We start from the raw sequence: 23354 nt of genomic DNA on the forward strand, positions 1-23354 counted from the left end.
GGCTGTTACAGTTTGGCTACTTGGTAGAAACAGCCTTGCCAACTGTGCCAATTTACGAGCTGCAACAGGGTTGTCTTGAACAAGCCTCAGAACAGCCTGTTACAGGCTTGGTACAGGTCTGCCACAGGGTTATTGTTGTCGTTAAATAGGCAATACCATGACAGGGCTGTTACAGGGTTGCTGCTTGGTAGAAACAACCTTGCTAACTGTGTCAATTTACGAGCTGCAACAGGGTTGTAACAAGGTCCTTTTCACACCCCGGTTACAGGGCTCCAGGGGGGTTTCTACAGGGTAGACTTTTTCTTAAGGGAATGGCCATTTTTCAAAACACTATTTAAAAAACTACAACTTTGCTCAAAAAGATCCTAAGAGAGAGGTTCTAGTAAAGTTTTCAAGCGAATTTAAAAATGTGATCCGTTCTGGTCACGTGACTGATGACGTCATAACAATAGGATTAATTAAAAACTACTTCACATATAAGTATCTACCAACATGTAATTTCTTGTTACCTCGCATTTAATGCAACGCCAGATACGCACTTGTAACCAGACTCCCATTTTTTGAAAATTGTGCATAGCTACCTTAATTTTGATATTTTGTTCGGTACCTGGGCAGTCCGAAATGCCTCACACCAATATGCTTCAAACTGCAATGACTGCTTTTTTAGTAATAAACTATTTTCGTCACAGTGAGCAAAAACGAACTTATGAGCAAAGTCACGTGACTAATGACGTCATCAACCTACGACTTATACAAGAAGTAGTTTATGGTAAGAGTTATTTCTATATGACGTACTACTCCTGCTGACTTCAAACTGACCAAGTTATTTGGCATTGACGATTTTTCAGTTGCAAAGGATTTTGGGAAGGTTTTTATTAGAATTATATATTGTTTTTATAATTATAATTATTATTATTATTATTATTATTATTATTATTATTATTATTATTATTATTATATGAAACTTGAATCATTATGTTCAAGTGGAAGGCATGGTGTATAATGTTCAGTGCACTGGACTCTAGATTGAGCAGTCCAGGTTCTAGCTCTGGTTGGGGTCATTGTGTTGTGTTCTAGCTGCTTGGGCAAGTTCCTCTCTCCACCTACATGTACAATAAGTGTTGAGGTGTTACTATGATAAAATTTTTGATTTTGATTTTTGACATTGTCGTGAACAATTAGACTTTCTTACTCACCTTGCCAAATTTCAATCTATTGCGAACATCAGAAGTCGTTTTATTTAATATTCCAGAGAATTTACGGCCGCCATTAATCAGCCTTGTTCCAAGGCTTGGTTGCGAATAGGGAGAAAATGACTTCAAAGGCTAAAATACCTCACGGGTTAAAATTAGAATAACAATCAGCATAGAAAATTGCACGAAAAACAAGCCCAAAGTTTTTGTTGCTTTTCGCATGAGTTTCAATACATATTGTTATTATAATTTTAACCCGTGAGATATTTTGGAGCCTTTGATATTTTGGAGCCTTTGATTTTCTCTCTATTCGCAACCAAGCCTTGGAACAAGGTTGTTTAATGACGGCCATAAATTATCGGAAATATATAAAAAAAAAACGACTTCTGATGTTCGTGGCATGGTGAGTAAGAAAGTCTTATTGCACACGAAAATGTAAAAAATGGACATCGAAAATTTGATCATAGTAGCACTTTAAGTTGACACATTGTCAATTTATTGTAATACTGTCTAATTTCTTCGCTCCTCTTTCCCAACACCTCTCCCCTATAAATGTTGTTTGTTTTTTGAAGCCCTTCATTTCAATCATACAACATTGGATGAGGAGGAGGGGGTATTTTGGCAGAGTGAATTGAAATTTAAAGTCAACTACTTTGTGTCAACTACATTTTTTCACTTATTGTAGGTGTATAAATGGGTACCAGCAAATTGAACACTGGGGGGAACCCTGTGATGGACAAGCATCCCATCCAGGGGAAAGTAGTAAAACTCGCATATATACTGGTCTAACCAGCCAGTTCTGACTTAAGGAGGGGCCCTTAGTCACTTCATGCTTAAGAAACTGGAGTTGTCTTATTATAGGAATATAATGAAGCATTTAAACAAGGTGAACACAATTTACGTGTAATAAAATTAATAGAATTTGAGAAAAGTTCTGGTTAGATGATTATAGTAAACGTGTTTACATCAATGAAATTAACGCAAATTTTTGAAATTCTTTTTGAAAAAGTTAGTGAGATCCAATCATTTTTGTCCTCTTTTTACAGGATTCATGAGGAAATTCAAGCAAGTGTCAAAACGCCTGGCTCTCTAGACAGTCTTCTTCTTGACATTGACTTTAGATATGTATGTCCTCAGATGGTTAGATGTTTACTTTATATTTTTTAAGTGTGTTTTAGGTGATTCCTTATATTACACTTTAAACCATGCCGTATAGAAAATACAGCCAATCAGAATTCAGGCATTTAAAGCCGTGTATATTCGATGGTATTCACTCAACCTTCCCATTGTGTGCTGCAATCTTATTCTCGACGAAATTTAGTAAGCATATTTTCTATGGCATGGTATAAAAAAGTTACACAACACTTTCTCCTGGTATACTACGGAATATCCCACTTGTCACTTGTATTTTCTTGGTATACACACTCACCTAATGGCTCATGTGTATACCGAAAAAATACAATTGACTCGTGGGATATTCCATAGTATAGCACTTGAAAGCGTTGCATAACTAGCATGTACATTGTGCATCCCTTCTGCACAGAACTTTACATGTAATTAGCAGGCACAGAAAAACAAAATGGCGGCTTTTTTCTATAATTTTTATGGCTTGGCCCTCAAAAGCAATAAATAATTGTTGTTTTCTCGTAAATAAAACTGCTGGAGCGATCTGTGGTCATAGCTTAAGTAGCGTTTTTTTTCTCGTAACTAGTATGATGACCTACATTTTGTATTAGTTTCCTCTCTTCTTTTGCGAGGCAATCACCTTCTTTCTTTAAAGTAAGAAAAGACCAATAGTTATTTTTGCGACAGAAAAATAAACTATCAATGGAAACATGAACTTATCCATTACTCATAAAAAGATGACTGTGGCCTTGAGAACATTATCTTGCTGACTCGTCCCCAGTGTTTTTGAGTCCGTCTTGAGTCGCTGTGAACACGGGGGGAATGGTGGGAAGGAAGAGAAGAAGGGAAGGGGAGGGGGGTGGTGGGGGGAAAATTTTAAAATTTTTTTTTTTTTTTTTTTAAGCATGCTTGGAACATATTTAATCACAGTTGATTAAAGGTGTGTGCATTTATCATGCAATTATCATACATTAAATTGTTCGTTGACATATAATCTAGTTGATCTATTGTTATTATTTCATGCTTTGCTTTAATTTCTCCCTATTTGTGAACAGTTCAAATAGAAACATTTCTGGAAGCTGATAATTTAAGGAATTATGTTGTATATTCAAAATTTAATTCCCCTTAAGAGAAACAACCAATAGACAAAGTTTGAGTGAAAATCTATGGGCAGTTCTAGCTCTATTTCAATGGAATTACCTAGTACCTTAAGAAACATCATTATCAAATACGAGAGATATATATGTTATTTGCCGGCTGGGAGGTCCGTATAGTGAAAAACTGTGACCGAGGTCTTGAAAATGCTGCCCGAGGCCGCAGGCCGAGGGCAGCATTTTCAAGGCCGAGGTCACAGTTTTTCACTATACGGACCAACCCTAAGCCGGTAAATAACTTATTTATTTTTTTCCTACTTTAATGTGTTTGATTAAAAAACACCTAAAAAACCTACAAAGACTTAAATTTCTTGCCAAATGTGTTTGTATTTATATACGCGTGCATCCAATGTTGAGTCGATTGCCATAAGCTACGGCAAGAGTAAATAATGATCTGTTTGCTATAAGAGCTTACTGCCAAACAAAATAAATTCACTAAAATGAACAGTACTCAAGGAAAATTTCACCTGAAAAAAAAAGAAGAAAAAAAGCATCTGAAATAATAGAAAAGCACAATGTAGAACAGAGCAATTAATCAGCGAGTTGCGAAACACTTTTAACTCCATTTCGGCTTGTGAGTTCTTTAGTTAATTAAACTTACTTTTCGGACTGGAAAGCACTTAGCTATTTACATTTGTATTTAACGAGTCAAAAACCTCTGTGTTGATTCCCACAGTATTCTGTTTTGACAAAAAGTTTGCGAAAGTGAAACCGAATGAAGCTGAAATGTGTAGTTTGGCAGAGTTTGGTCGCCTGCACAGTGACGGCACAATATTGCGAGAATTAATTTGACTGTTTTTTAATAAAGCATCTCATTTTCTTGAATGGCGATAAGCAGTATTCGGTTTTGGAGAAAAGTAGCAGAGAAGCAAGGTGTTTGAAAGGATAAATCGAGTCTGTAAACCGGCGACTTGCAGTTAACCGCAATGGCGTGAAAATCAGTGCGAATGCACAAACAACGATCGGCAAACCACGGCCATAAAACTATAACTTCATTTTGTCACTAAAGAGAATAAATACTCGCCTTTTGGAGAACTTCAAGGCCTTTAATTCCACTCCTAATTTTCCCTTTCAAATTTACAACGGTTGGTGGGCAACTACATCGATTTAAATCATTTTGGAGAGCAAAACTGTCATGGGGTTCGTTCGTCTCGCCGCGAAATGAAACTCACGAAAGCGTTACCGTGGCCCGTGAGCAGAGATAGGAGAATCTTGCCCGCGCTAATAACCAATCAGATTGCAGGATTCGTTACTGTGCCCTCTTGGAAAAAAATAAGGTGTTTTATCACATTTCGAAACATACATTACACCTAAAAGTTTTTTTGGTTTTTTACCTAAAAAAGAGTTGATAATATGATGTGCAGCAGAGTATGTTGACAAACTTTCAGGTGTCAGGAATGTGTTGATATACTCTTGTCCCTGGGTGGGGGGGGGGGATATATATGGGCTATATAGGTATGTGCCCCACGGGATAGGGTATGGTTTTTGAGGTTTGAGGTCCTTAAATAGCTATAGGGTATCATTTTTTGTTCCTTTTGGCATTTTGTTCCCGGTGTGATCCTTAGATAGAGAACCTAAAATTCTATCAGCTTTAATAAACGCCCAGCTAAACGAAAAAAAAAAAGTATCTTAAAACTGAACTATCCGTTCAAGTATTTGTAAAGCGATTTCATAAAGATTTGTGTTAGCCTGTGTGCGGTTATTTGGGTCGTCACGGAACGCTTCTCCTTCCCTTGAACAGGGTGTCATTTTTCAGTTTGGGCCTTAAAAAGGGTATCAATTTTCGCTTACCTTATCCTTAAATAGGGTCAGGGGGTAAGAATATTCGCGGCACACCCCTATCTGAAATTTATGGGAGTACCCCCCCCCCCCCCCGAGTGTGTGATGTATCTTCTTAGTTGAAAGTTAAACCAGAATTAAAGGGGATCCTTCTTAACCCTCAGACGTACAAGGGGGGCACCCCCCATAAGGTTTTTTCCAAATTTCTCACTCTTTTTCATTTTCGGGATTATTTTTTCTCAAGCAAAATCTTTGAAAAATCGCAAAATCTAAACACTCGCAAAATATGCAGTTTCCGATATCACAAAATTTAAGAATCGCAATAAATAGTAGCCTTAAGGTATACATTTAATACCGAAATCATCGTGTATAAAAGGAGTGGTTAAATTGTTGGTAACAACTTGAAGTACTATTTCAAAAACGAGTGCGAGTGTTTCATCACGATTTCCAAACATGAGAAAACAGATGAAAGTTAATCATGTATTCCGGTGGCCATATCTCAACTGCTATTTATCGTATACACCTCAAATTTGGCCTGTAAAGTCCTTTCATATTGCTCTTTCCAAATCAGGGGTCAAATGTTGTAAAATCGAAAAAAAGTATTTATGACGTCATCACTTTAGCACTCTATGGACGAACGTCCGACTACTGTGCGGAAGGCCACAGGTTCGACCCCCAGCTGGTAAAAACATATTAGTTACTTTTTTCTTTGAATATTAAATAGTTCCATGATTGTTACTTAGTTTAAGTCTAAGTCAAAGAAATGCCGCAAGAATCTTGATATATGCAATAAAACTGAGCGAGTAAATAAAATTAAGTGAGTAAAGAAGAAAGCAAACAAACAAACAAGCAAAGAAGCAAACAAACAAGATCAAAGAGCTCTTCGAGCCACGACTGAATTTTTTGCCAAGTTCCTTGAAAATTTATGAGCAGCAGGTGATTCAAACATTTCTTTGATGCACATGATAACAGATAAACAGCAGAATGTCTATTACATTGATATAAGATATTTTCGCCTTACGTTATTAAGTATGTCTGAGTAGCACACCGGGTAGGCATCTGACTGGGGAACGAGAGGTCCCGAGTTCGAATCCCAGTGGAGACAATATTTTTCTTTTTTCCTTTTTTTTTCTTTTTTAACCAGTAGCACTAAAATGGTTTGTTTATTATATCGCTCCGTAGGTATTGCATTGCAGAATAATTTACATATATCAGAACATATAGCCGTATAGACTGATTCAAGTGCAAATGTATTAAATTGTGCTGTTTCATCTGAAAAGCTCTTCCTTTTGTTCCGAACAAGCAGCCACGCACTCGATTTTAGCCAAGGCTCTGGTTTCTAGATAGATCCATCGTTAATGAAGCTTATGTGAAACCCGATTTAGTTTTCGAATATTCCTACATGTACAACGCTAGCTTGACAGATACGAAAGAGATCGATCATTACATTGCTTTTGCGGTTCTCAATATTGGCTTGCGTAAGCGTAAAAGCTCCTCTTGAATTGATGTACAACCTGCACAGACTTCGAGCCAAACAAAGTGTTGGCTAGTATGACTTCGTGAGCTGCTGTAATGACGAGCAACTACAGGAACAGCTGAAATCAAAACAGTACAAAAAGAAACCACACGAAATGACACGCCAAAATCCAATATGGCCAATTTCTACTCGACACGCTCATCCCCAGGCTCTCTCTCATTTTCTTTCCCGTCTCCGGCCTCAGGCTCTTTCGCAGAAGACCACGTGACACAAGCAAACCCACGCACAAATAAATAAATCCCTCAGTAGACGGCAATGTGCGGGCTTTGCCCCCACAAAAACCATAAAACTGAAAATTAAAATCAGTGCCAACAGATAAAGAATGTCCAGGTGCCTAATGCTTCGTATGGTTTTTAGGAAATTGGCATTATTATTAAAGTTATGGCGTAATAAAGACTAATGTATTTTCAGACTTTCTTCAGTAGCGTCCCATTCTTACATGTAAATGGTAATTCCATACGAAGGATTATGAAGAAGGATCTGTTACCTCTAATTCTTAGAAAAAAATCGAAACTTTATATTTCTCTCAAAATTTTTAGGGATTTTAAATTCTAGCGCGCAGTTTGGGACTGGCACTAGTTACGTGCGCGCAACATCAATTTTTTTAATGCAGTTGTTCTTCCCACCAAAAATTCACCGTAAAGCATTGCCGAATACTCCAAAATAGCTTGCCACCAAAAACCATCTTGGTCAATTCCTTAGCAACTGCTCGAGATCTGTAGTTAAGAAGGACTCCCCTTAAGAAACAGAAAAATACACATTAATCCAAATGTCACCATGTATGGTTATGATTTTTTTTAAACTTAACTAATTAGAATAAGAATATAACAGTGTATGTCAAGACAAATTAAGAGCTCATTACAGTACTTCGTTATCAAGTTATGCAGTTAACGTTGCCACATAAGAGTGCAATTTTACTTCTGGTTTCCCCATATTTCATAATTCTGCGTGGTGGCCAAATTTTATGTTGTTAGTTTTTCTTTCGGTTAGAATCTTTTTCCAATTGCAGACACCTGTTCTGTAGTAAAAACAAAAGTAATACATCAAGATGCAACAGAATCTGTTTGTCCCACTAAATGTCTACAAAACGACAAAACCAGTCTCTAAAACTGACTGTAACAGCAGTGGCGATGCATTACAAAACATGCAAAGGATGTTGTTAGTTTTTCTTTCAGTTAGAATCTTTTTCCAATTGCAGAAACCTGTTCTGTAGTAAAAACAAAAGTAATGCATCAAGATGCAACAGAATCTGTTTGTCCCACTAAATGTCTACAAAACGACAAAACCAGTCTCTAAAACTGACTGTAACAGCAGTGGCGATGCATTAATTACAAAACATGCAAAGGATATGGAGCAACCTGTTTTAATGTGGTTCCCCTTCAGCTCACTGAAGTCTATAAAGTGTATGAAAGCCATGGCCAAAAATTAAAGCATACCAGAATTGAACATTAACTGCCTACAAAAAAACTGCTGTACTTGTTTGGCAGCAACACGGCAGCAAGATAATTTTTATGCAGTTAAAGAAAAAATATAAGGAATGAACAAGAAATGAACAGAAACCCCATGAAATCATTTGTGCAATGAAAACTAAGTGATACTGTCATACAAAAGCATTTCAGCTTACAAATGTCAACTATTCATTCAACCGAACTAGCTTTTGAGCTCAAAAATATAATTATGCCATTTACCAAAACTTACATCCAACTCTTTTTACATTTGTTATTGCATGTGGATGTTAATTAATTAAGAGAGAGTACATTGTTGAAGCTTTTTTAACACAAGCAAAATTAAGGTAAAAGTTTGCCACATTGAAAGGTTTTGAAGTGTAAGTGAGCAGTGTGTAAGCCAACTCACTGCAGCAATGTCAATTATGATGCTATCAAGCAGTTATAGTCACCACTAAGTCTTTCTTCCGGCACAGATGAAACTTTGTACCTTTGTAGCTCCTGTTTTTTGCAGTAAATCGAAGAAAATATATTTTTCTTGAAATGTAAAGATGCGTTTTAGGAAAATCAAAACAGCATAGAAAGTTGTTAAAAAAGTGCTTAGCAAAACACGTTTTTTGGCCCTGATTAACAGATAATGCATGCTTACAATTTTTAAGATCAATCTATTACCTGTATTTGTACCCGCTGTCGGAGGCAGTTTGTTTGTTTTTGTTTTTTTGATTTTGTCTTTTTTTAGTTTGTACTAAGTTTAGTTTTGTTATGCAAGGCTTGTTTAATATTGTAATTCGTTTGTGTCTGTAGTATTGTAATTAGGTTCTTGTATGTATTATTGTCATTGTAATTTCTAAAAAAAAATAAAATACAAAAAAAAACAAGAAAAAAAACACATACCGATTGACATTATACAAACTATCGATAAGACCTATTAAGGGAGGGCTCGTAATTTATGTAGAGAGGGGGCTATGTCGATTTGATATTTTGCCCTTGCATTTTGGAAGCCCCCCCTTTTATTTGGTGTGTTTTCCCTGGCTCTCCCTCATTGCATAACCTTACAACCATGGACAAACAATAATGATCTCATAAATGGAGAGAAGATCCTGGCAGTTATGAACACAACTTAAGCAGTTGTGAAAATAAACCTGAAAAGTCAAGCTTGCTGGGACCCGAACCCTGACCTCTGTTATACCGGTGCAGCGCTCTAACCAATTGAGCTAACAAGCTAAGCAAACTGAGAGCTGGTCATTAAATTCGTTCGTAATATACCCGGGAAAGATGCATGAAGATGAATAATGAATGTATGAAATCATATTTATTTAAACATTTATATATATATTCATTATTTCTATAATGATCTCACTTAGAGTTAATTATTCTATTTCATTATTACAGGCTCAATTTTTCCCAACATCAAGTTTCTGCTGGTACAATATGTTTAACCATTTCTTCTTTGGAAACCATGCAAGTAGAGAGTTGTTCAACTCATTTTTGAGGAGGGATGATTTGGTTTTAGTGATGGACCCACCATTTGGTGGCTTAGCTGAAGTTCTTTCTGTCTCTATAAAAAAGATTTGGGAAGTCTGGAGGCAGTCTCTTTTAGATGGTAAGAGTTGTTATTAGTTTATTAAAATTAATGGTAGAGTGAACATGAATGTTTTAATGAGGCCCTGCCAGGGTAAATTCAGACAAGCGACATGGCCCAAAAAGTAGCGACAGCATATTAATAAAATCGCGACAAACGACAACCCTTATATATGGAAAAACTTATTAAATTCCCACAAGGACAAGTAATTTTTCTTCAAATTATTTAATTACCGACAGCGAAATGAAGAGCGATAAAACAGCGACACGGGAACCCCCCTGGCAGGGCCTCTTTAATTCTATTGGAGATTACTATGATTTATGTCTGAGATGCTTGTTACCGTAATTAAATAATAAAATAAAGGGGCTTACCATTAGTCAGAACGTGCTGGCCAAAATGGTCTATTCTTGAAGAGAATGCCATTATTATTTAGAACTGTTTGGCCAGCTGATCAGTGAATTTCTAAATTCTATTCACTGCTCTTAATAAATTTTTATAAAAAATTAAGGGAAAACTGTCAAAAAGGGCTATTCATTTTGAATTATTCGGTCTGGTTGGCCAGTGCTGATTAATGGTAAGCATGTCCCTAAGATTAAGATAAATGGTTAGTACTCTAAGATTGAGATAAATGGTTATAATTAGCACCCTAAGATTAAGATCAATGTTTAGCACCCTATTAAGATAAATGGTAAGCACTCAGGCAAGCACCCTTAATGGTGTACATACAAATTCTACAGAATACTGAAATTTTATATGCAGAGTGAATGTGTCACAGGTATTCCAGGTGATATGCATGTAGTGTTTAATCAGTGTTTTAATGATATCTTTACTTATAGATGAAACAGACAAAGAATTACCAACCATATGGATATTCCCATACTTCCTGGAGCCTCAAATAAAAGCTGTCCTACCGTCATTAGCAATGCTGGATTACAAGGTCTATAAACTTTATTATATTTGACAGATTTTTCTTACACATAACTAATATTCAAATCTTCATTCTGATTGCATATAGTGTCTTATTAAGTGTCTTTATTTCATAGTTCCACTGTTTCATTAGCACTTAGTAGGGAGAATTCATTTTTTGGAAGGGGGTTGGGCCAGACACATTGCTATGAACATGAAATCTCCTGACCCCCCATTTTATACTGTTTCTTAAAAGATGTACCCCTTCCATGAAAAGTACCAATTAATTTAAATTTATAGTGACCCCCCTCCTTCTCACAAAAATGGTTTGTGGTAATGAGATTGTGTAACAATCCCGCGTGGTCCTGTTCTCCCGCTCTGTATCTGCTAGTCAAGTGTACCAGGATGTCTTATTTTTGACTTGTGGTTATTGAATCTAAATCTAAACCTTGTAACGGTGGATCCTACTTACTGCAGTGAACATTGTTTACCTGTGATTAGGTAAACTACATTACTTGAATTACAGTTGAGGCCATAGTTAATTGAATACTTTCTACAGACTATTCTGAGCACACATAAAAGAATCCGTTTCCTTTAAATTTTTATAAACCTCACATCGTCTTGATGTACATTTACATGTGCCTTGTTTATTATCTCCACACCCACGGCCATTCACTTTTGCTCATAACCAAATAGTCGCCTAAATATTAGGCTCTTGGGTTTCCGAAATGCAACTAAAGGAACATTCTTGGCGGCTTTCTTACATTCGTCAGATGACTCCACCCAACGGGCCACAAACTGTGAAAACTACTCAAAAGAAACACTCTCAAACTAAGCTACAGGTACATGCCCAACATTAAACATAATAAAGAAAGCCGAAACAGCACAACCCCAACAAGACCTTGGAAGGAAAAACATGCAACTGTAGGAAAAAGGAATGTGCACTGGATGGAGAATGTCTAGTGAAAGAAATTGTGTATCAAGCGCTTAAGCCAAGGTTACATTCGAAGACACGATAGAAACATACATTTGTCTCACAGCAAACCAGTTCAAGACAAGATACAGAAATCACCAGATATGTCATTTAAAGTAACATGAAAGACGAGAAAAGGAGAACTGAGCTTAGTCAGCACCTGTGGCAGTTAAAGGCGAAAAAGAGAACATCCTTGCCAAAGCAAATTAAGTTGTACACAAACCTTACCTTACCAATCATTGGGCATTTGTTTGCAGGCTTCTATCTGTTCACTCCTGCAATATTAGTACCCACATGCAGAAAAACAAATTCACAACCTGTGGCCTACATTTATGGTAGTTCTAAGAATACATTTGTGGTGCAACTTATTGTGTAACTTCAATAGTGACTTTTTGGGTAATTTACATTTATTAAGTGACGCTGATGCAGTCTCATTTTGTTTTATGTTTCTGACAGGTCGACTATGAAAATCACCCACATTTTAAAGGCAAAAATATGAAGGGCTCAAAACGCGGTTCGCCAGTGAGAATCTTCACCAACATTAATCCTGCTGATGTGGTTCTTCCTTCTGCTGAAGGTTACAGGTACAAAAATGTAATGTTCAACACCTCCTGTGCTGCACGTCTTGCTTTTAGAGGCGGTTATGCAAGTACATCACCATGCAACAGCACTAAAGAAAAAAACCTTGTGAATTATGAACCAGACCCACCCTAACAGGCCGCCCTTTTACAGTCTTTTCTTATCAATTTTTCATCAGGGTTTTTACTTCCTTCCATTAAGCGCGTAGAATGGTTTCAAGCAAGATATATGGATATCAAAATGAAAATGAACTAAAATACTTGTTTTTCAGGTGGATTAATAAACTCGGTTGTAACTAGCAACGTAAACTCGGTCTTGGACTTATTGGAGAGTGAGCTTATTTGCAGTTAGCCATTCTTGACTTTTGGTTCAGCTGTTCATGTCATGCGTTCTTGTGTAACTGTTTCTACTGTATGCATGGTGGCATATAAATGAATAAAAGATTGCAATTAGTACACCAACTGTTAATGCAAAAACATTACTATAATTGTAACATATGAAGCTTGAAAAACGTTTTAAGTCAGTTGAATTAACGAGTGTTGTAGGGATTACATCATTCAGGTTGGGAAAGTACGTACTGTGCATAACATAACTGTAAATCACACAAAATTCAGTGTCCCATATCTTCCACTCCTAGCATTGATGGAGCTCATAAACATTTAATATTAAGTACTTTGACAATCGAGTTAATAATCAAACTGAATTAACTCCAAGTGTTCCTCTTCATAATGTAAGTAGAGTTCATAGTCATTTAAGTTGTCTGATGTTGTCCTAACCTAACGCTAAAATTTGTAGTTGCTGAAAATAGTAACCTTAAGGTAGAATAGATAAACTTGAGGAGCTTGCGGTTGGTCAGCAGTGTGAATTCCACTCCATATAGGGACACGTTTAATCTCTCCCAATGCCATGCCAGACAAGATCATGTGACACTTTCTCTGTTTGAGAGTACCTATGCTCAACATCTGTTAGACTATGGCTTTCACATGCAACTACCCTTGTGCATCTTCCTTGAACTTGTGTAACGACTGCTCTAAAGCCTACAAGGCTGACATCTCTGATAAGCTTTCTTCCTTGTGCATTTTATTGCTGAAATATGCTGAGGATTCTGCAATTGCTAAGCTGCTTTTTAGAGCATCAAAGGCACTTTGATGCTCTGTGCCCCACAGAAAGGGAGTTGCCTTCTTTGTTAGCCTGTGAAGTGGTTCAACAATGCTTCCTAAGTTGGGGATGAATCTGGCACTATAGTCCACTAATCCCAGAAAACTTCATACCTCCCCTTCATTTTGAGGCCCTCTTGCACCAATCACTAGTTGCTTCTACATGTGACTTTGTTGGCTAGATCCCTTTGGATGAACATTAAATACCCCATGTTCAAGCTTTTTCTTAATCTGACATTGTGCTCTTCAATGCGACCCATGATTAATGATGTTTTCATGAATGTTGTAAGTGCCTTCACACACCTCAAATGCTTGCTGGACATAGCTCAATGCAGAACCGATACGGAACATCGGGTTTATAGCTGAACAGCCCCTTGTGGTGATGTTTCTGGACTGTTCTTCTAATTCAATCTAATTAAAAAGTTCGTCTAAAACTCTACTAAACCCTCTTTCTTTATCCAAATGGTGAGGATCTCAACTTTAGGGTAAGGGGTTGGATTGATTCCTCAACATGGAGGTTCGGCCTGAAAGTCTTTCAGTTTTCCAACCCCAACAAAACTTCCATCAAATTCCCTCAGTAAGTTTTCCTCACTGACAGAGTTTATCTTGATTCTTAGTAATGCCAACAGTTCAGAGGTCTGTTGGCTAAGTAATTGCCTTGCCTGTCCTTCCACAACAACAAAACATGCAGTATGTTGTTTATCTTTATAGCACAATTCAGCTTGAAACTCATCGGCAGTGATCAGTTGTTCCACCGAGCCATAAGAGTACATTACATTTTCTTAATCTCTGTTGGCTTTCTTCTGTTTGAACACATTCTTCTTCTCCCTGTCAACAACATTGGAGGTGGATCCTGAATCAGCAATAAGCACACTCTAGCTGTTATACCTGACATGTTTTTGGATGTCACTTTTGGCATTGAAGAAGAGCTTGATCTACACCTCTAGTACTGCGTTTTTTTTTTTTATTTTTTTATTTTATTTTATTGTTTTTATTGAATGCTATTACATACACTTACACTTACCATTACATACTTTTCCTTACTTACAGTTCCACACATTTACTTACACATAAGTACTATATTTACACACTCATCTACATATACTTACACTAACGCTACTATTACATGGAAAAATTAAATACTTCCTTACACTTAGTTACAGGAAAAAAAGATAAGAAAAATAGTCACCTATTTACTAATTAAACATTTTGTTTCATTCTTACAGCATGCATTATTTTTATTTCATTAATTTAGTTGTGGAAAGTTAATTGACGAAAAAAGATATATATATATATATATTTTTTATATTATTAGTTTTGAGAGCGGTAAGAACAAAACTAGATGGCGGCTAACATAGGAAAAAATACGTATTAGAAATTTCGCTGTTCTCTCCACATCCAGGCGCAAAGGGAGACGACTAAATAAAGAAGAGCTATTGTTCTTGTTCAGCGAGGAAAGCTCCCCATTTTTTGTTAAATTTTGCCAAAAGCCCATGTGTAAGTGAAAAGCGTCTTTCTACTTCCAAGCAAGTGAGAAAGTTATTGACAAAATGGTCACGTGAGGGGCAGTGGTGCATTGATTTTGCCCAAAAAATGTGATATCTGCTTATTAAAAGGGCGTGGTGGAAGAGGAGATCGGAAGCGTCTTCCACAAATCCCAAGCATGACTGGAGGGTGAAACTTTTTGTCGAAAAACAGGAGAAGGTACCCAGCCAGTCTTTAACTTCGTTCCAAAAAATTTTGACTTGAGGGCATTCCCAAAAGAGATGTAGTAGGGTTTACGTTGAACTTTCACAGAAAGAACACAGCTCGCTTGATATCAGCCCAATTTTGAAAAGGTATCTGTTTGTGGAAATTCGTCGATGGAGTAGTTTAAACTGAAAAATTTGCAGTTTGGATTCGCCAGTGCATAGAAAAGGCAGACTGTACGACTTACTCCAATCAATCATTTCAGCACCATGTGCTTGGAAATCAGATATCCATTTACTTTGATTTCTTTGCGGCAGGGATACATGTCGCTCAATGAGTATAGTGTAGGCTAATTTGCAAAAATCCTTTGACCCCAGTAGTGATTCAGTATTTAACATTTGAAAACAATCAGAGTTGTGCTTCACGCCCAAAATTGCTGTCACAACGCTGCGGTATTGAAGAAAGTTGGCTTTCAGAGAATATTTCTCTCTGAAAGCCTCGAAGCTCAAAAACTTTGACGAAGTCTCGTCAAGAAGATTGCTTACTTTTTTAATTCCTGCCAAAATACCAACTTTTATAAAAAAGCGGCTTACCCTCTATATGTACAAGCAAATTGTACCATATTGGCATGTGAGAGAGAGATGGTGGGCTGCGGTTGAAGTTGAGACGGCACCAAATCTCAATAAGTTCCTTAGTAAAGGGATCCTCAATTTCCAGAGAGGCAACATCCTTTGAATCAAGATTACCGGAGAAAAGTGCTGTTGTAACGCGGTTTTCTAAGAAGAAATCAAGAAACAGTTTCCATTTTCCTTTGTTGTTAGGGTCTAGATATCTTTGAACTCACTTTGCCTTTAAGGCGTCATTAAAACTTTTAATGTCTAGCATTTTCAGTCCCCCTTTGGAATAGTCATTAATCATTAGTGTTCTTTTGATCTTGTCCCCTTTGCCATCCCATCACTTGCGTTCTTACAGGAAAATACTTATATCTTTCTTGACTTGAAAAAAATTAAAGTGGCCAAAGAATTTCTACCATGGTCACGCCTGGAGATTATGTTTTCGCAAAGCGCATTTCCATCTTTCTTCTTGTTTCACATTTGATTTTCTACATTAATGCGATCAAGGTAGTGGTAAATAAATCAGTTTTGAAAATTTTGTCGTTCTTCGCCCTTCTCCACCCTTCCACCCTTCACTTTGTTCTAGCAACTTCATTTTGAACCCTACGCTTCTACTTCTCTACATTTCCATTCTTATATTAACTCATTTTTTCTTAACTTAAAAGCAAGTTTGGTAGCAGCAGCATGCAATAGTTACACAGCAAAATGCAGGGGCTCCATAAATTTAAAACGTGGGTTATAAGAGGGGGAATCAGGCTTTGTTGAGGAAGGGAGGGGTGGCTGGATATAGGTTGTTTGGTATAATTATTTGGTGTGTCACATGATTGCATTTGTAGTCAAATTTTATGGCATGTTGGTGTGTTAAATAAGTATTACTACATGTGCATTTGCAATGTATGTGTTAACCGTTTGTTACCTTAATTCAATTTCAGGTTTTGCAAGAGCTGTAGGAGATATGTAGCACCTGAAAATGTACACTGTAAGAAATGTGGTGGATGTATGTCAAAGGTAACCAATTGATAAAAGCAGTACATGAAAAAAAGAAAAAACTGGCTGGCAAAAGCCTTTCCAGTATTTTCAATTCAGTAGTACAATAACAATACTATGTGGCTACAACTTGGTTAGATAACAACATGTACTGGGATTTGTTAATGATCAGGGCCGGATTTTGCTGCATGGCCCATTTGTGCGATGCTGATATCTGGTTGGATGTCAAAATGTGAACAACAGTACAACAGAGAACTGCAAAAACCAAGTGCAAGGGCAGTACTTGGAGAACATGGGCCCAAGCACAGTGGAAGCAAGCACAGTGAGGTCCGTTTAGAAAAAACTGATTGCCAATATTTTCCCAGTACGGTCCCAAGCAAGCTTGGTTAATGAGGGATTTATCACATGACTGAAAGACTTTTAGATGAAAGCGGAGAGGATTAAAAGAACGGAATTCTGACCGAGAACCCACCAGGTGTTTCGGTCGAAAAAGATTTTTTTTATGTTGCTTTACAAACCAATAAATAGTAATAGAAACACTTGTAAAAGTTTGGGAGAACTAAAAAAAGCTGAGGAAACACTCGTCTATCGGCTTGTGTTCTCGCAGCATTTCTCCCAATCTTCCACTCGTGTTTCAAAAACTTGATAGAAACACAGAAAATTTTTCAATTTTTTAAGGAGAGGGTTTTTCATGTGAGTCAAGTAAGCAATGATTTGCGCAGGATCATTTGGGACAATACCCGGTCCAATACATAGAAAATATTGGACCGCAATGGAGCAATCTGATGGTTGAAGCTAGTTATGGGCCCTCTGAATACGTTAGTCGTGTAATAAAAAACCTTATTGAAGGTGTATAGTTCCAGTGATTTAAGCCCAGAATGACCTCAGGCAATATACTCCCAGTGTGGCCTCTGCTTGGTTAATAAGTAGTCTGTGAAATTTATGTTTACTATAGTGGTTTATTGACTATGAGTCCATTACACTTAGCATGGTTTCATAATTTTCTTAGGATGGAAGGCAATATGTTCATTGTGACATGTGTGGCACCTGTGTTAAGCCAGGTAACTATTACAGAATTTATTCTGGTTTGGAAAACTGCATATGAACATGTAACCCACAAAAAGCAGGCTGCTTTCTGATCCCTTCTTTTCGGGATGTATTAGGCGTTATAATAGTAAAAGGGTATTGGATTCCCAAACATTAACGCACGTTGATAATCTAGAACATTCATGCGGGAATGGTTAACCAACCAGGGAAAAATATACCGATTCAAGAATGGTTTGCTCTTCAAAAAGTTGTAAATTTAACAATATCTGGATTGATATTGTATTTTGGACTCCTGGAGATGCAACCAAACTGCGACTTTTTATTTTGGATTCACACACCTTTGAATAAACTGCTGAACAAATCAGATACCAAACGTAGTACTAGCCTTTTTATAAAATGAAAAGAAAATTGCCAGCTTGTGTTTAATCAGTCTTGCTTCTTCCAGGCCGCCAGCACTGTATGACTTGTGATCGCTGTGAAACTGAGGGACACCAGTGTAACAGGTATTATCACACCTGTTTAATGTGGCAATAAAGCTCTGATGGTGGAATCTGTGAACTCATATTTTGTCATGGAAGTTCTCTTCTATCATTCTTACTTGCCGAATGAAGTTATTATTAACTTGGCCATTCGTAATAGAACTGTTGAAAAAATGATGACCAATGACGGATATCAGATTTATAGGTCATCAGTTATTATTCATGTTTACATTTTTATTTTTCCGTTTACTCCTTAGTTTAAGTCTCAAATGAAAAGATATGTCAAGCACAATAGACAGCTTATATTTCAAACGCCTCAAAGTTTGTCAAAAATACCCTGCTGCGCCTTGTATTTTCAACTGTTCTCAATGTTTGGAAAGTGATAAAACGCCCTCTTTCGTGTTTGATGTTTTCCTTAATAATTTCTGCTCAAAATGACTTTTTTTCATAGATCCGGCATCGACACAGCTGCTTGTCACATTTGTGGAGGTTTGGGACACAAGAGGAGGAACTGTCCAAACAGCCCTCTTGTTTCCTCGAAAAAAAGGTACCGTCAAAAAAACCTCTATAATATATAAATTAATATAAACTTAACCTCTTTATTACGGACGATCTGGTGATCAGGTGATGAACAACAACGTTTTATTCACCTTGGACGTTTTCAGAATTGTGTTTATTATTGCTATTTTCCATGCAGCATTGCGTTAACGTTGTTGATCATTTTGTTTGAAAACAGTGAATCTAATACAGTACATGAAGCTAAATGTAGTACTCTACACTCTATAGGCAGTGTATCTCATTGCTGCATATATATCAATTTAGATACAGTTAAAAGACCAGTGTGGGCCCGATTTTAGTTACTAAACACTTTAAGCTGTCATAAAGTGACGTCATAGTGGAGACCTCTATAATACGGACACTTCTCTAATACAGACACTTTGCTCTGTCGCTTCGGTGTCCGTATTAGAGAGGTTCAACTGTGCCATCATTGTACTTAAATATTAGACTTCCAACCAAGATGCATACCAGATCAGACAGAAAGCTAATTACAACCTCACCAGTCTACAAGCCAGAACCAGGGTCCCTGACCTGAATACTTGTCAGGAAAATGCTATTTGCCGATGATCAAGCACTTGCATCTCACACTGAGCAGGCTATCCGGAGACTTATCTACTGTCTTGCTGATAGCTGCAAAGATTAAAGAAAACCAACATTAGCTACTGGATAGTAAGTTTTGTCCCCACCATCCAGATTGACGATTACACCCTTGGAGTGGCAGGGTACTTTATATATTCTGGCTTAACAATCTCTACCAACTTCTCTCTGGACACCAAAAACTCAACTGCGGTATAAGAAAGGACACCAGTCTACAAAAGAGTATGGGGGAACAGGCTGATCACACTCAACAGCAGGAAAAAGGGTCTACCAAGCATGTGTACTCAGCATTTTCCTCTATGGTAGTGAGGCATGGACCACGTACAAGTAGAAGGAGCAGCGACTCGACAACTTCCACGTGCACGGGCTACCTAAAGAAGATCATGGGCATCATGTGGCAGTATCACATCCCCTGTGACATCCTGTTAGAATGCAGTCTTAATTCTCTCTGCTTAGCAAGCGACAACTTTGCTGGCTTGGACACTTAAGATGCTTGGCGGAAATCTGCCTGTAAAACACCTGCTGTATGGTCACCTGGCCATTGGATCCACATGTACAGGGTGCCCAACTCTGAGATTTAAAGAATGATGCAAGAGACACGAACAGCTGCAACATCAGTCACAACAACTGGGAGAAGGTCACTAAAGATCGCAGCACCTGGCGATGACAGGTGGTGCGGGGAATTAAATAACCAATGAAACCTGGTCGTAGGTTCTTTGTTAAAGTGGACAACAACTTCGCATGTGGTCTAAAATAAGCCAGGGTTGCAGTTCTCTGAACTTTATCCTGAACCAAGAAATTACAATGCAATAGCCGTCAATAAAGGAAAAATTTTTTATTTGGTTTTTTTTTTTTTTTTTTTTTTTTTTTTTTTTTTTTTTTTTTTAATTTTTTTTTTTTTTTTTGTTTTTTTTTTTTTTTTTTTTTTTTTTTTTTTTTTTTTTTCCCCCAATTTTTAATTTTTTTTTTTTTTTTTTTTTTTCCCCCCCGCATGCGCATGCGCATGCTCTCACGCTCTCCTATAATGGCTTTTTGTTTTTGTTTTCAGAAGGATACACAAGCACTCAGACGGAACCAGAATTGACTATAAAAAGAAAAAACAAAAAGCACAAGGAGCACAAAGAAACAAACAAAAAATTAAAAAAACTGCTTAATAATGACAGAAACAAAAGTTGTGAAGACCACGCTAGTGGTGAAAAAAAATTGCTATTAGCTAAATAATTAATCTCACTATTATCTTGGTTGAAATTTTCGTTTTGTTGGTAGTGAGGAGATTAATTGCTTTTAGGAATAAAAACTTGAACAGACCGCCTGTGAAAAGTAAGTCTGATTCGCAGCCGTAACGTGGGAGTTCCGTACTGAGCTTATCCTCAGTATAGACTGAGCGTTGCTTGACTATCCAAACAACGAAGAAGGACTGGTGAAAAGTGCTCCTGTTACATAAACAAACGAAAACCTGTAACATCCAAACTCATTAATAATTCATCAAGTTAAAACAAAGGAAACCGTAACCCAAACAGTGATTTTGAATTTTTTTATTTCTCTGTTTACCCCTTAGTTTTAGCTCCATTGATAACATATACAGCTAATTCGAGAAAGTTTGTCCGAAAAGCACGAAATTAAGTGCACGCGACAAAACCGAAAGGTGGTCTGAATTTTGCATGTTGGCCTGGAGGAAATGTACGAGTTTGTATTTTTGCACGAGACAATTTTGTTTCTCTTTTCGCGAGGCCTTTCTCTGTAGCTTTACTTTTACTTTCGTATGCTTTTGTGTTTTGATAGTCCTTCTAAAATCCAGTTCCTTGTTTCCACATGTCTGAAGAAAAAAAGTGCAAATTCGCGTTTGTCGTGTCGCTTTCGTATAGTATTCAGCAGGTGCAGTAGCTCTCTACTTCTACCCATAATACCTTTCAGTCTTGTCGCGTGCACTTTGTGCTTTTTTTCCGACAACCTTTCTCGAATTCAATAGCTGTAAGAACCCTAGTAATTTGCACTTGGATAACTCGCTCCTCTGCTAACTGCTAACTCAAACTTAATTTCGTTTCCCTTGATCACAATTTATCCCGATAACTACAGTTTCTGAAGTGAGAAGTTTAATTTGCTCTGTACTGTATACTGAAGTGCTGAAAAATAAGTAAGCTACCAATTATTAATTTAGCAAATTGAATATTCAATCGACGCTGATAACTCGAAACCCCAAGAACTCGGACTGTTGTTCGTTTCCCCACGACTCCACAAGCATTGTGCTTAAAATCTGATCGTGTTTAAATAAAGGATGTGATGACGATGATGATGATGATGATGATAGAACCATTCAATCAAACTGAATTAAAATGAATTTTATTCAACAAGACTCAAAGGCTCAAAAGGGAACAAACAAACAGCACAAAGAATATATTTATCTGGTACCTTTGTTTGAGCAATTGTGCTTGTCGTCCTGAAATGAGCTACTCTGGTCTGAAGAGAACTGAATAATAATTAGTTATATTAACTGATCTGTCACAGTTTCTCATGGCTGCTCGATCTACGTAACCACTGTTTACGATCTCTTAGGGCGTGTTTATATGGAGGAGAGTTGTCCCTGGTAGGAGGGTCCATACCGAGCCACCTCGGGCGAGAGAGCTTTTCATACGTTTCTTTATAAATAGCTGTGAACTGTTTATATGAGAAATTGCAAAGTTGGCTCGGGGGGCAGGGTGACCCTGGGTGGAGGGTCACTGGCTTTGAAGGTAGGGTGACCCTGGGGAGCGAGCCAACTTTTTTTTTCATATAAACAGTTTGGTTATTTTTGCCTCGCCTACCAGGGACAAGTTGACACATACAGAGCATGCGCAAACGCTGCAGTCGACCAAAACAAAATTGTAGATACATTGAAATCGAAGTCGGCGGTAAATTTGTCCAAAAAATGGTCGTGGTCGATGTTTCAGCGTTCCTTATTTAAAAAAGGCAGACATAATAGATGTTTCAAAACAACTCTCGCCAGTCTTTTGAACCGAGAGGGCCAAGTTTTGGCTCGGTCAACAGGGACAACGTTTTCATATAAACGCTCGGCAAAAGATACAGTAAAAACCCGCGTATAAGAACCTAGAAATTAAGAACCTCCTGGCAGAAATTTGCTTCCTCAATACCCCAAAAGGTTCTTATATGTGGGGTTAAACTATTTTATTTATAATACAATAACTGTATTTTATCAAAAAGGATGTCTTTAGAGATCAAGAATTGCACAGGGAAGCTAAAAAATGCCAGTAAGTACCCCAAAATATAAGAACCTGTTTTGCCAAACTCTAAAAAAGCAGGTTCTTATACGCGGGTTTTTACTGTAGCTCGGGGGAGAGGGTAGCCCTCCTACCAGGGACAACTCTCCTCCATATAAACAGACCCTTAAAGGAGAAGTTCACTCCAGAATGGCCATTTATTTTCTTTACGCCAATAAAATGTTTATACAAAGATACGTTATCCACTAAAAGTTCAGCCTCCAACGTGCGCTATAACCCTACGAAATCTTTCTTTGAAGTAGCCCAAAACTTGACAACTGAACGCCGCCATCTTGGAGCTGGTAATGTATGCGTGACGTCAAAGAGCTCAGCCTGAAGTTTGGCGGGGAAATTTAAATACTCGAAACTCCTTATTTCTTTGTATTGGCTTTTGTTTGTCAAAATGCCTGTTTGTGCAGCACCATTTTGCTCACACAGAGCTCCAAGAAATACATAAAGAGGTGTTTATTTTCACCGTCTTCCGATATTTAAAAGAACAATTCAGCTCAAAAGCGGACAAAAATATTTGTGTGTTCCGAAAACTATGTGGAAGACTGCTTCAAAGTAGTTTAGAGATGCAGTCTCCTGCGTGGAAATACCCACAAAAGATAGAAAAAGCCAGACGCAATATAAACCATTTTTGAGAAATCTCCTTCTTTAACTCCCTTCAAACGACATGCAAGCGAAAGGAGGCGGAAG

The 23354-nt window shown here is 37.4% G+C and overlaps 1 protein-coding gene across 2 annotated transcripts in view; it reads left to right on the plus strand.

The window, feature by feature from the left end:
• Positions 1–20709, plus strand: part of LOC144639161 (rRNA N(6)-adenosine-methyltransferase ZCCHC4-like) — a 55247-nt gene extending 34538 nt beyond the window's left edge. The window contains exons 4-12 of one of the 2 annotated variants that reach the window (XM_078498429.1): positions 2240–2318; positions 9626–9836; positions 10652–10752; positions 12151–12278; positions 16666–16741; positions 17730–17781; positions 18213–18270; positions 18698–18793; positions 20453–20709. In XM_078498429.1, the coding sequence (XP_078354555.1) occupies positions 2240–2318; positions 9626–9836; positions 10652–10752; positions 12151–12278; positions 16666–16741; positions 17730–17781; positions 18213–18270; positions 18698–18793; positions 20453–20555 (904 nt within the window). In that variant the 3' untranslated portion in view covers positions 20556–20709. Of the gene's footprint in view, positions 1–2239; positions 2319–9625; positions 9837–10651; positions 10753–12150; positions 12279–16665; positions 16742–17729; positions 17782–18212; positions 18271–18697; positions 18794–20449 lie in introns of both variants that reach the window. The other variant, XM_078498420.1, reaches the window with a different exon arrangement.
• Positions 20710–23354: the final 2645 nt, after the last annotated feature.

The sequence above is a fragment of the Oculina patagonica genome, chromosome 2 (assembly GCF_052425735.1).
Source record: "Oculina patagonica isolate OP01 chromosome 2, crgOcupat, whole genome shotgun sequence".
NCBI classification, from domain to species: Eukaryota; Metazoa; Cnidaria; class Anthozoa; order Scleractinia; family Oculinidae; genus Oculina; species Oculina patagonica.